Below are 13,716 nucleotides of genomic sequence, written 5' to 3'. Positions count from 1 at the left end.
ATGCTACATAAAAGGACATTAGGCAACTCATACTCTCTAGAAAGGCTAGAAAGCAACATTTTTAAAATTCTACAAATTACCCAAAGCAGACATTTGATTTGCAGCATTTTGCATGTTACAGAATTTGCTTGTTGGCCTCTCTAGAGAGGGTGGGGCAAGCACTGTTTGTACACAAAAGCAAGAGGTCCTTTTAAGAAGGTTATACAATCTTTCTTTACATGGATGTGAAAAGGCAAAACAAAAGTGATCTGTGTGTTGTAATTACTGTAACCGATTCATGTTTTACTCTATAACAGTATTAAGAGATCTGACTTACTCATCGCCGATATAGAGGTTGGGCCACACCTCATTGACGTGGGTAAATTTGGCCGCCCCTTGCCAAAAAAGTCTCTCCAGTTCAAAAGCTCCTGGGGTACAGTAACCTGTATCTGGATCCACAGCAACTGGTGCGTATGCGTTTTGCTTCTTCCGGTTGGATGTGTTTGCTGGCATCCTTACTTGAGATAATGACATTAGACTTTACTATTGTGGTCCCTGCTACCCCTACCATGAAGAGAAAAAACCAGTAAATTAATTATTTAAAACAAGCATTGTTATTCAGAAATAGAAATACTGTACAAGCAAATGTATTAACAATCCAAAACTCAAGAGTATACTTTGTTTACGTAAAAATAACCCTTTGCATTCTAAACGTAAGAAAATGCACATTAAGTTTATTAAGCAAAAGTCACTCTAGGCTGTTATTTCTTAATACTTCACTACTACATCCAATACAGAGACCCTACTACCTGCAACTTAAAGGGACACTCAAGTCAAAATTAAACTTTCATTTTTCAGATAGATCATGCCAATTTTAAACAACTTTCCAATTTACTTCCATTAAAAAAAAGTGTAGTCTTTTTATACTTAAACTTTTTAAGTCAACAGTCCCTACTGAGCATGTGCAAGAATTCACAGAATAAGCATATATATGCATTTTTTATTGGCTGATGGCTGTCACATGGTACATGTATGCATTTGTGATTGGCTGATAGCTGTCACATGGTACAGGGGGAGTGGAAATAGACATACATTTTAAAATTGTCATAACAAAAATCTACTATTCATTTGAAGTTCAGACTAAGTGCTATCTTGCATGTGTTGATTACGAAAATCTACTGTGTTGACTGATCCTTTAAGTACAATCTTTGCATGCACCAGTCTTTACTACAAGGTGACCTTACTGATTCCTGTCTGTAATCAAGAAATGTGTGAACATGTTTTCCACGTTTGTTTGGGCTATTTAACAAACTCTCTCTCTTTGCCTTATCAGATTCCCATCCACCCTCCTCAGTCTCCAGCTACTCCAACCCCCCTTAACACCCTATACAGTTGCACATATTTTTCATTTCTTCACTGCAAGGGGCAGATTTATCAAGCTCCGTATGGAACTTGATGCCCCTGTTTCTGCTTGAGCATTCAGGCTCGCCGGAAACAGCAGTTATGAAGCAGTGGTCTAAAGACTGCTGCTCCATAACTTGTCCGCCTGTTCTGAGGCGGCAGACAGAAATCAACCCGATCGAATACGATCGGGTTGATTGACACCCCCTGCTAGCGGCCGATTGGCCGCAAATCTACAAGGGGTGGCATTGCACCAGCAGTTCACAAGAACTGTTGGTGCAATGATAAATGCCGACAGCGTATGATAAATCTACCCCCAAGTCTCTACAAGCACTCCCCACCCTACTGCTTACTCATTTATATAACCTCCACGTTTAATTGAGATCAGGTGCAAGTGTCACTTCACTTGACTGCAAGGTAACTTACACCATAACTTATCACATAACTGCTTAGTATTCTACCCTTCCTCCAGCTATCCCACATCCTCACATAAAACCAAACAATTGTTATAGTAATACAGTTCTCTCCTCTCTCCTTCTGTGTCATTTATTTATTCCTTCTTTTCGATTATAAACTTGAGAGCCTCTCTAACTGTAGCTCACTTTGTATAAAAGTGCATCTACAACTGATTGTGCTCAAGGGCAGGGGGTGCACCTCTCCTTTTGTTTGTTTATCAATGTAAGTGTAGTAATGTACATTTTATAGTCCTACATTATGGGGTAGATTTATCAAATGTCGGGCGGACATGATCTGATGTAGCGTATCATGTCCGCCCGACATCGATAAATGCCGACAGCGTACGCTGTCGGCATTTATCATTGCACAAGCAGTTCTGGTAAAATGCTTGTGCAATGCCGCCCCCTACCCATTTGCGGCCAATCGGCCGGTAGCAGGGGGTGTCAATTATCCCGATCGTAACTGATCCGGATGATTGCTGTGCTTACGATCGCTACTTCTTAACTCAAGTTTCAGGCAGACCTAAACTTTTTTATTGTATTGTACCATTATGATTGTAATATACCTCTGTATAGCACTGCTATATATATATATATTAGATATATATAAATATTACTAGTACCCATGATCTAATTGCATTTTTTTGTTATTTCAGTGGGGGCACTATGGGTTCCTGGTAGTTTGTTTGAGGCTCTCTACAACACTGTAGTAGTTACGTATCATACATTTCATTTGGGTGTAATATATATATAACAATAATATTAATTTCTCAGTGGCTGGATATTGTACATAGTGTATGCCTGTTGCCTATACTGTTACTAGTATATTGTATTGTTACTGTAATTGTTAGATGCTTTTAATTTCATTTTATTGTTTGAGTTCTCTTTGTAAAACAATTCTGGTTCCTGTATGTTCTCATTAGCACTGAATCTTTCAATTGTTGGCTTTTCATAACAGTGTAAATTTGCTGTTAAAAATGAATATTTTGTGTGCTTTTCCTTGTCTCCAATGCAATTGAACATATTTTATTTGAAAAAAATTCTTATCTGAATATTCGGACCAACCGAATGCAGCCATGAACGAAATTCTGACAACCCGATTCGACTAAAAAATTTGAACCAAATCTTTTGGACGAACCAAATTTTTAACCCGTGCACATGACTATTAGTTTTGCTATTTTAAAACATAGTCTATTAATCTTTAAACATTAACATCCTTGTTTCTTTATTCATTCTCTGCCACTTAGTAAACTGCTACAGTTAAATGGACATGAAACCCAACATTTTCCTTCATTATTCCGATAGAGCATACAATTCTTAATAACCTTCAAATTTACAACTGTTATCAAATTGGTTTCATTCATTTGGTATCCTTTGCTGAAGGAGCAGCAATGCACTACTGGGAGCTAGCAGAGCAGATCTGGTAAGCCAATGACATAAGGCATATATGTGCAGCCACCAATCGCCAGCTAACTCCCAGTAGTGCATTGCTACTTAGCCAACCTAGGTTATTATTATATAATAAAAACGTACATTTGAAAAAAATTTAAAATAAAGTTTGAAAAAAGTGAAACCCAATTTTTTAAATTCACGAATCAGATAGAACACACAATTTTAAACAACTTTCCAATGTACTTATTTTTATAAAATTTGCTTCATTCTCTTGGTATATGTTGTTGAAAGAGCCAAAGATAAGAGACAAATTTGTGCAAACACCAACAGCAGCTAGCTCTCAGTAGGGCATTGCTGGTGATATGCACATTTACAACAAAGAATACAATAGAACATAGCAAATTAGATCAGAAGTAAAACGTTTTAAAGAATTCCATTCTCTATCGGAATCATGAAAGTATAACTTTGAATTTGCAGTCCCTTTAAGTACATAGTATACATCCCAGTCTTACTGTGTGAGTGGAAGAAAGTGGCTCCTGGAGGCTGCAGGGCTGGACGGAGGGAGCTTTGACCGGAGGAGGAAAGAGGCCCCCCTCTCTCCCTTCCTCTCGGTGGTATTGGTAGGCGGTGAGGCAGTAGGGGCTTAAGGGAAGGCTTTAAAGGGGCAGGCTGAGCGGGAAAAACAGCACAACAATTTTTCTGAAAGGAAGTGGAGCATCTTCCTCCCACCCATCCCTATTTTGTGAGGATCTGTGTTTTTTGTTTTTTTTCTCTTTTCAGGTTTCTGTCGCAGTCGGAAGGCGGGGGTGCTAGCCCTTAAATTACAGATAAATTATGGTCAATGGTTGGTGTGGTGGAAGTTTGCATTCCCATTGGGGAATTCAAGGTGGGGTTTCTAAGGGCAAGGGGTTCCTTAGAAACTTGGATATGGAGGATCGCTGACGGGCCCAACCATCTGCACGGTTGGGTCCAGTAAACAAAGAGTTACGCCCATAGTTAAATTAAGAAAATAAGAGGGACTAGCACCGCTGTGGTTTAAGGTGTAATATGTTTACAATTATTTGCACTGTTATTTATTAAGTTATTAAAAGTTTTACTAAGTTATTTATTAATAAAGGGGCTGCGGACATTTTTGCACCAAAGCTAAGTCTGTTGTCTGTTATTTATGAGGGGTTTATTTTGAAGGTTTGGTATTGGAGTGTGTTGATGGTTAAGGGCCGGAGATTTGACGACATAAAAGGTCAAGACATTTTCCGAGTTATGAATAGCAAAAGAAAGCAGGTAAAGCAAATAATATATATTATGATGTTGTGTTATACTCCAAAATTAAGCATTTTTATGTGGGATTCAACTATGTGTGTAATGACTATATACTGTAAATGTAAAATAATAGACGGTAAATGAGTCCAAGCCCAAGAAAAGTGCTTATCTCATAGCTTGTAGTAAATCAGTCTGTGCCTAAAATGTAGCACGAGATTAAAGACACAAGTTGCAAAGAAAAAGGACAACTGTTCTAATTAGACATCTTCAAGAGCTGAACAACTGGGTGGGGGAATGGGGAGAGAATTCTCATGCGCTTGTAAAGAATCAAATTATACTCTGAGGTCCTGCAGTGAAATTCCCTAGTTGTTTGACCTGAGACCGACAGAAGGAATTCACAGGGTGCTCTGTGCATTTCTTGCTAAGCAGCTGGGGCAAAGGCTATAAGGGACATAAATAAGTCATTCTCTGGCCCCCCATAAGGAACAAGCCTGAAGGAAATAGTGGACATTTGTGATTTTCTTGAAACAGGACAGTATTATGTAAATTGCTTTTTCTTATTAAAGGGACAGTAAAGTCATAATTAGGCATTCACGATTTAGACAGAGCATACAATTTTAAACAGCTTTCCAATTTACTTCTATTATTTAATTTGCTTCCTTCTCTTGTTATCCTTTGCTGAAAGGTTTATCTAGCGCAGGAGCAGCAACGAACCTAGATTCTAGCTGCTGATTGGTGGCTGCATATATATACTTATTGTCATTGCCTCATCCATGTGTTCAGTTAGAAACCAGTAGTGCATTGCTGCTCATTTAACAAATGATTCCAAGAGAATGAAACTAATTTGATAATAGAAGTAAACTGCAAAGTTCTTAAAAATGGTATGCTCTACCTAAATCATGAAAGAAAAATTCTGTGTTTTATGTCCCTTTAAATATTATAATTATTGTGCTATTGTTATTATTTTCTCTTTATTACGCTCCAGCATAGAGCTGCAGAATCCTTTGACATATTGCAAGTAAACATTGGAGAAGAAAAACAGATTGATTTCTACAGAGCTTTCAATCTAATTGTAGCATGATTTTGGTTTAAAAGACCAACAACTTGTATCTTAGATAACTTTAGGTGACACAACATAGACTTCAATAATCTATACTTTATTTTTTTCAGCTATGTTTATAAAGCCATTACCCGAAGATGCAGTTACATAGTGGTAGATTCTCAAACAAACTTACCATCTTGAAGTAAAAGCGGCTTGCAAACCTCACTGATTTCTCTAAAACAGGGGAATATCCCTGGATGTTTTTGCAAGCTGTGAGCTGATTCCCCTAGAAAGTAACAAAGCTCTATGGAATGCAAAATCTCTCAGGGGACTGAAACTTTAATCCACAAGCACCCAACACAGCTTAATATGTTTTATTATAATTTAACTTGTATTTGCTTCTAGTTTAATATAAATTATTTTCTATTAGTTTAATGCATAAATAAATATTTAGACAATGTCACCAGTGTACAGATGGCTAGATACATCTGTAGGACTTGCACTGTAAAGGCTTAGGGAGTATATTATATTAGAGACCTGTAAGAGAACTTTAGACAAAAACTGCAAGACTAATTACACATAGAAAAATACAAAGCAAAATGTAAATTCTAAAAGATGCACACAGGAGTATAACTAATAACAATTTTTATGAGAGCAGCATAATTAGAGGGGCATGGCATAAAGCTTTCCCACTAATATAATATAATCCCTGCTTTTCTAGTTGTGCAAAACAAATGAGGAAATGACTAAAATTGTTATAGTGGGAGGAGTTTAGGGGTAGCAGATTCTGCAGTGCCCGTGGCAGCATAACAAATAAATAAACCACTGACTACCCAGCAATATACAAAATTTTGTTAAAGGGATACAGAATATATGTAAAATATAATGATAATGTCACATCCCTGAATATATTGCTAATTACAAAGAGCAAAAGACAAAGTGTACAAATAAATAACATATTTGAAATGTAATAAATGTTAAAACAAAATACCCTTAGTCCAACATACATTTAAAATAAGTTATTAAGAGTAAATGTATAAAAAAGGTATTGTATTTTATTGTAGACTAAAACGTTGCATTTCAGTTGATGTAGATATAGCAGGTGTGATGTTTGAAATCATATGACCAAGTCACAAGACAAAGCAATAGTCAGACAAGTGTCATCACAGCAGCAAGGACTTTAGTCAAAAAGCAGTGATTACATTTCAAGGGATATGTTCTTGTCTCAAGAGAAGAGTCAAGGCAACTAAAGAAAATAGGTAACAAAGTCACATTCTGGTCAAAATTTAAATGCACACAGGTGAATGACATCTTTGAATAGAAACATATTTGCAGTATACATTTATTGGCAAAATGCTTCTAGTAAAAGTTATCACTTTTTTAGTTTTAACATTTTTCTCTGCACGTGCACGTGAAGCATAGCTAGCTATTCTCTGTGCACCAGCATTTTAAATACTGCAGCTGCTCAGAGTGCCAGTGCTTTTTTAATCATGTTAGCAATTATTAAATGGAGTCGTTATCAGATGGTACAAGCACCTTAGTCTCTCTGAGTCTGAGCAAGTGCTATGTTTAAAATGGTGGTGCACGGTGCATACTAAAATACACTTTTGATATAGCTTTATTAGAAGCATTTTAGCTAATACATTAATATTACAAAAATGTCCCTTTAACTGAAGCAGTAATATAGGCAAACTGGGCACAACATGTAAGAATGATGAGACAACAAAGAGAAACATCAGACTCAGCTTCAGTGTCAATCTCAGCAAAATATGACGGCAGAAGTGATTACTTAAAGGGACACTGAACCCAAATTTTTTCTTTTGTGATTAAGATAGAGCATGACATTTTAAGCAACTTTCTAATTTACTCCTATTATCAAATTTACGTCATTCTCTTGGTATCTTTATTTGAAATGCAAGAATCTAAGTTTAGATGCCGGCCCATTTTTGGTGAACAACCTGGGTTGTCCTTGCTGATTGGTGGATAAATTCATCCACCAATAAGAAAAAGTGCTATCCAGAGTTCTGAACCCAAAAAAAAAGCTTAGATGCCTTCTTTTCAAATAAAGATAGCAAGAGAACGAAGAAAAATGATAATAGGCGTGAATTAGAAAGTTGCTTAAAATTGCATGCTCTATCTGAATCACGAAAGAAAAAAATTGGGTTGAGTGTCCCTTTAACTGAGTGTACAGTTTACAAAACAGAGCCCTCATTCAAAACCAGAATTCAAACGTTATTGAAGGTCATTAAAATCACTGATAGGGCACCAGTCAGGAAAAACTCATTGGTTCACTCAGAGACATTCTTGTGTACAAATGATATGTGCTAATAATAAATTATTATATATGTAATATTCACACTATTAGCTGTGGAACTGAATGTATTTAACTATCACACAAAAAGTTATACACGTAGGGCTAGATTTATTATTTGTTGGATGGACAAGGTTTATATGTTGTGACCTGTATGTATTTCATTGCAAATTGTGGGGTGCATTTGTTCCCCATATTTCCCATTGCACGTACAAACGCTCATACAATGCTACCCCAGCTTTTGTGTTAGCAGCCCTAGTCAATCACACCGGACAAATGACCCAGGAGTAATTTTGATCCAGCAACTAGGAGTTAGCAGAGAGGGTTTAGACCTCTGCTTCATAAATATCAGTTCCAGGCTCAAATAAGCGAGCCAACATTTTATAGATAATATTGTTTTATGATTAATAAACCCCAAAAAGTTCTGCTTGGGAGCTGCAGAGAACTGCTGGTCCTGACTGCCAGTCACACAACCCCACCAATTACCAAATGTGTTCAGCTGTGTTTCGAAATATGTTTCCTACTCAGTACCAGCAGTTCAGTGCAAGGTTTTAAAGGGATATAAGAAAATGCTCTAATATGTTAGAACATTTTATTATTGCATTATTTTTTGTATATAACTGTATGTTTAACACTTGATACACAATTAAACACATATTTAAAGTCAGCTCCAGTGCAGCAATGCATGACTGGGTGCTAGCTGAACACATCTAGTAAGCCAATGACAAGAGACAAATTTGTGAAGCTGCAAATAAACAGTTAGCTCCCAGTATTGTAGCATATATAAATAATATTTTTAACAAAGGATACCAAGAGAACAGTTCATTTGAAAATAGAAGTGAATTAAAAAACAACAACCCACAGTTAATACACTCGATGAACATACAAAATGACTGCAACTTGAGCATTGATTTGAAAATTAAAGGGGTGAAAAGGTCAACACTGAAATATGCAGGTAATGCTCACCCAGACACAATATTCAGATAATGGCCAGTGGGATTCAGTATGCAGGTACTGACCATTGGGATTCAGTATGCAGGTACTGACCATTGGGATACAGTATGCAGGTAATGACCATTGGGATACAGTATGCTGGTAATGACCATTTGGTTACAGTATGCAGGTAATGATACTTGAATTACAGTATGCAGGTAATGACCATTGAGTTACAGTATGCAGGTAATGACCATTTGGTTACAGTATGCAGGTAATGACCATTTGGTTACAGTATGCAGGTAATGATACTTGAATTACAGTATGCAGGTAATGACCATTGAGTTACAGTATGCAGGTAATGACCATTTGGTTACAGTATGCAGGTAATGACCATTTGGTTACAGTATGCAGGTAATGACCATTGAGTTACAGTATGCAGGTAATGACCATTTGGTTACAGTATGCAGGTAATGACCATTTGGTTACAGTATGCAGGTAATGACCATTGAGTTACAGTATGCAGGTAATGATACTTGAATTACAGTATGCAGGTAATGACCATTGAGTTACAGTATGCAGGTAATGACCATTTGGTTACAGTATGCAGGTAATGACCATTGAGTTACAGTATGCAGGTAATGACCATTTGGTTACAGTATGCAGGTAATGACCATTGAGTTACAGTATGCAGGTAATGACCATTGATGAGTTACAGTATGCAGGTAATGACCATTGATGAGTTACAGTATGCAGGTAATGGTCAAAAGGATACAATATGCAGATAAAAGCCAGCAGGACACAGTATGCAGGTAACAGCCAGCAGGACACAATATGCAGATAACAGCCAGCAAGACACAATATACAGGCAATTAAGGATGACCAGACAGGTCGGAGTGGCAAGAAGCTTTAGGTTGCCACCTGTCTGGGAATGACCTGGGCTGTTTGGGTTTCTATTTGTGTGTCGGGTTTGAAGCTGAGTCAGACCATGACATGCAAATGTCACGGTTTAGTTGGAAACAGCCACAGCTAAAAAGGTGACATTGTGCATTTGCAACATACTACAAATTCCTACAGTTATTTATATCTTGAATGTGTGTGTCTTTATGCTGGAGTGTGTCTGTGTGTGTATCTGTATTTGTAAGTGTCTTTGTGTTGGAGTGGGTCTGTATTTGTAAGTATCTTTGTGCTGGAGTATGTCTGTGTGTGTATCTGTATTTGTGCTGGAGTGTGTCTGTATTTGTAAGTGTCTTTGTGCTGGAGTGTGTCTGTGTGTGTATCTGTATTTGTAAGTGTCTTTGTGTTGGAGTGTGTCTGTATTTGTAAGTGTCTTTGTGCTGGAGTGTGTCTGTGGGTGTATCTGTATTTGTAAGTGTCTTTGTGCTGGAGTGGGTCTGTATTTGTAAGTATCTTTGTGCTGCAGTGTCTGTGAGTGTGTGTGTCTGTATTTGTAAGTGCCTTTGTGCTGGAGTGTGTCTGTATTTGTAAGTGTCTTTGTGCTGTAGTGTGTCTGTATTTGTAAGTGTCTGTGCTGGAGTGTGTGTGTCTGCATTTGTAAGTGTCTTTGTGCTGGAGTGTGTCTGTGGGTGTATCTGTATTTGTAAGTGTCTTTGTGCTGGAGTGGGTCTGTATTTGTAAGTATCTTTGTGCTGCAGTGTCTGTGAGTGTGTGTGTCTGTGTTTGTAAGTGCCTTTGTGCTGGAGTGTGTCTGTATTTGTGTCTTTGTGCTGTAGTGTGTCTGTATTTGTAAGTGTCTGTGCTGGAGTGTGTGTGTCTGCATTTGTAAGTGTCTTTGTGCTGGAGTGTGTCTGTGTGTGTCTGTATTTATAAGTGTCTTTGTGCTAGAGTGAGTCTGTGTATGTGTGTCTGTATTTGTAAGTGTATTTGTGCTGGAGTGTGTCGGTATTTGAAGGTGTCCTTTCTGGAGTGCATCTGTGTGTGTCTGTATTTGTAAGTGTGTTTGTGCTGGAGTGTGTGTGTCTGTATTTGTAAGTGTCTGTGCTGGAGTGTGTGTGTCTGTATTTGTAAGTGTCTTTGTGCAAGGATTATGTGTGTGTCTGTATTTGTAAGTGTCTGTGCATTAAAGTGTGTGTGTTTTTGTATTTGTCAGTGTCTTTCTGTGTGTGTGTTAGTCTGTGTGTTAGAGCGAGTCTATTTGTGTGTGTGTGTGTGTGTGTGTGAGCGTTAGTGTCTTTGTGTGTGTATGTATTTGTGTGTGCGAAAAAGAGTGTTAAAGAGAGAGCCCATATGTTTGAATGTGTGTTAGTGTGTGATGGTGTGTGTGTGTGAGAGAGCATTAGTGTCTTTGTGTGTGTGAGAGAGAAAGAGTGTTTGTAAGAGAGAGTATGTGTGTGTGAGTGTGTGAGAGTGTGTGTGTGTGAGAGAGAAAGAGTGTTTGTAAGAGAGAGTATGTGTGTGTGAGTGTGTGAGAGAGTGTGTGTGTGAGAGAGAAAGAGTGTTTGTAAGAGAGAGTATGTGTGTGTGAGTGTGTGAGAGAGTGTGTGTGTGAGAGAGAAAGAGTGTTTGTAAGAGAGAGTATGTGTGTGTGAGTGTGTGAGAGAATGTGTGTGATAGAAAGTGTGAATATCTATGTGCGAGTTTTTGTTTACGTGCTGCACGGCTCAAAACTGTGTGGGTTTGGCCTGAACTAAAGGTGGAACCCTAAAGCTGATGCAGATATCTGAGAGAACAGCCATCCCCTAGATTGAACTCTGGGCCTGTTGTATTGTCAAAATTTCCCTGGCACTCTCTCTTCCAGTAGAGTAGACAGACGGAGGTGACTGGGGCAGATCACCAATATGAAATCTACTCTGCAAAAGCCAATTCCAGCTAATAGACTTAAGTATAATACATTTCCCTGCTCGGACAGCATTATGCAATTGATACTGCAAAGAAAACTTTTGCTGTCCCTTCTGATATGCAATATGCCATGGTACATGAGTCATTGGGTCAGTAACACCGGCAGTCATCAGTTTTTGTTACACTTGTGCCAGAGCAGATGATTGTCTGGCCGGCTGGACTCTAGGGTAGAATGACCAAAACGTCTTAAGGTCAGTGGGTGGCAGGGCCAGCAGCCGCCAGCTTTCTCAAGAGCTTGACAATGATCCATGACAGAAATATCTAAGCAACTGCAACAGTTTGTAAAGCCAATAAAAATTCTACTGTTAGCTACAAAAGCTGAAAATAGAACCTACAAAAATGATTAGTTATAGATGTATACAATTAGTCAGACAGCCCATAGGGAAGATAACAAATTACCCATAAATCAAATGTTTTGTACAAAAATATGTTTTTCTCTTGATTATAAAAAGTGATTTTTTTTTTAGAAAAATAAAAGAATATGGCTATGCAATAAAAAAACAAGCAAAACAATTATTATTAACCCCTTAACGACCAAGGACGTACGCCACACGTCCTCTAAAAAAAAATACACTTAATGACCGAGGACGTGTGGCGTACGTCCTTGGTCTGGAAAGCAGCTGGAAGCGATCCTGCTCGCTTCCAGCTGCTTTCCGGTTATTGCAGTGATGCCTCAACATCGAGGCATCCTGCAATAACCCCCCTTGGCCATCCGATGCAGAGAGAGCCACTCTGTGGCCCTCTCTGTACCGGACATCGATGGCCGGTTTCGTTGGTGGGTGGGAGCCAGTCTGGGAGGCGGGTGGGCGGCCATCGATGGGCCGTATGATGTGGCGGGGGGGCGGGATCGTGGGCGGGAACGCCGGGTGCGCGCGCGGGGGGGGGGGGGTAGGAAGCGGGTGGGAACCGCTACACTACAGAACATGTATGGGGGAAAAGTGGCAGTGATTGCCAAAAATATATATATTTATATCGATCTAAGAGATCTGGGAGTGGTGGGTTTGTCTTTTGGGGGGGGGGGGGGGCAAGCTACACTACAGAAAACTATTTTAAAATAATAATAAAACAAGGTTTTACTATAAACTGGGTACTGGCAGACAGCTGCCAGTACCAAAGATGGCTACTAATAAGTTAGAGGGGGATGGGTAAAGAGCTGTTTGGGGGGTATCAGGGAGGTTGGGGGCTAAGGGGGGATCCTCCAGAGCAGCATATGTAAATATGCATTTTTTTTTTATTTATGTTTTATCAAGGATAGCTTTTTTTTTTAGTACTGGCAGACTTTCTGCCAGTACTTAACATGGCGGGGACAATTGTGGGGTGGGGGAGGGAAGAGAGCTGTTTGGGAGGGATCAGGGGGTGTAATGTGTCAGGTGGGAGGCTGATCTCTACACTAAAGCTAAAATTAACCCTGCAAGCTCCCTACATGCTACCTAATTAACCCCTTCACTGCTAGCCATAATACACGTGTGATGCGCAGCGGCATTTAGCGGCCTTCTAATTACCAAAAAGCAACGCCAAAGCCATATATGTCTGCTATTTCTCAACAAAGGGGATCCCAGAGAAGCATTTACAACCATTTGTGCCATAATTGCACAAGCTGTTTGTAAATGATTTCAGTGAGAAACCTAAAATTGTGAAAAATTTTACTTTTTTTTTTATTTAATCGCATTTGGCGTTGAAATGGTGACATGAAATATACCAAAATGGGCCTAGATCAATACTTAGGGTTGTCTACTACACTACAATAAAGCTAAAATTAACCCTACAAGCTCCCTACATGCTCCCTAATTAACCCCTTCATTGCTGGGCATAATACACGTGTGGTGCGCAGTGGCATTTAGCGGCCTTCTAATTACCAAAAAGCAACACCAAATCCATATATGTCTGCTATTTATGAAAAAAGGGGATTGCAGAGAAGCATTTACAACCATTTGTGCCATAATTGCACGAGCTGTTTGTAAATAAATTCAGTGAGAAACCTAAAGTTTGTAACAAAATGTGTGAAAAAGTGAACAATTTTTTTTATTTGATCGCATTTGGCGGTGAAATGGTGGCATGAAATATACCAAAATGGGCCTAGATCA

The 13,716-nt window shown here is 38.7% G+C and overlaps 1 protein-coding gene across 4 annotated transcripts in view; it reads right to left on the bottom strand.

The window, feature by feature from the left end:
- The window catches only part of DUSP29 (dual specificity phosphatase 29), a 54,403-nt gene that overhangs the window by 34,162 nt on the left and 6,525 nt on the right, over positions 1 to 13,716 (bottom strand). For 3 of the 4 annotated variants that reach the window (XM_053692140.1, XM_053692141.1, XM_053692143.1), the window contains exon 2: positions 317 to 543. In XM_053692140.1, the coding sequence (XP_053548115.1) occupies positions 317 to 513 (197 nt within the window). In that variant the 5' untranslated portion in view covers positions 514 to 543. Of the gene's footprint in view, positions 1 to 316; positions 544 to 5,722; positions 5,809 to 13,716 lie in introns of those variants that run through there. The other variant, XM_053692142.1, reaches the window with a different exon arrangement.

Source organism: Bombina bombina, chromosome 9 (assembly GCF_027579735.1).
Source record: "Bombina bombina isolate aBomBom1 chromosome 9, aBomBom1.pri, whole genome shotgun sequence".
In the NCBI taxonomy this organism is placed as follows: Eukaryota; Metazoa; Chordata; class Amphibia; order Anura; family Bombinatoridae; genus Bombina; species Bombina bombina.
This window is presented reverse-complemented; position numbering and strand designations above follow the sequence as displayed.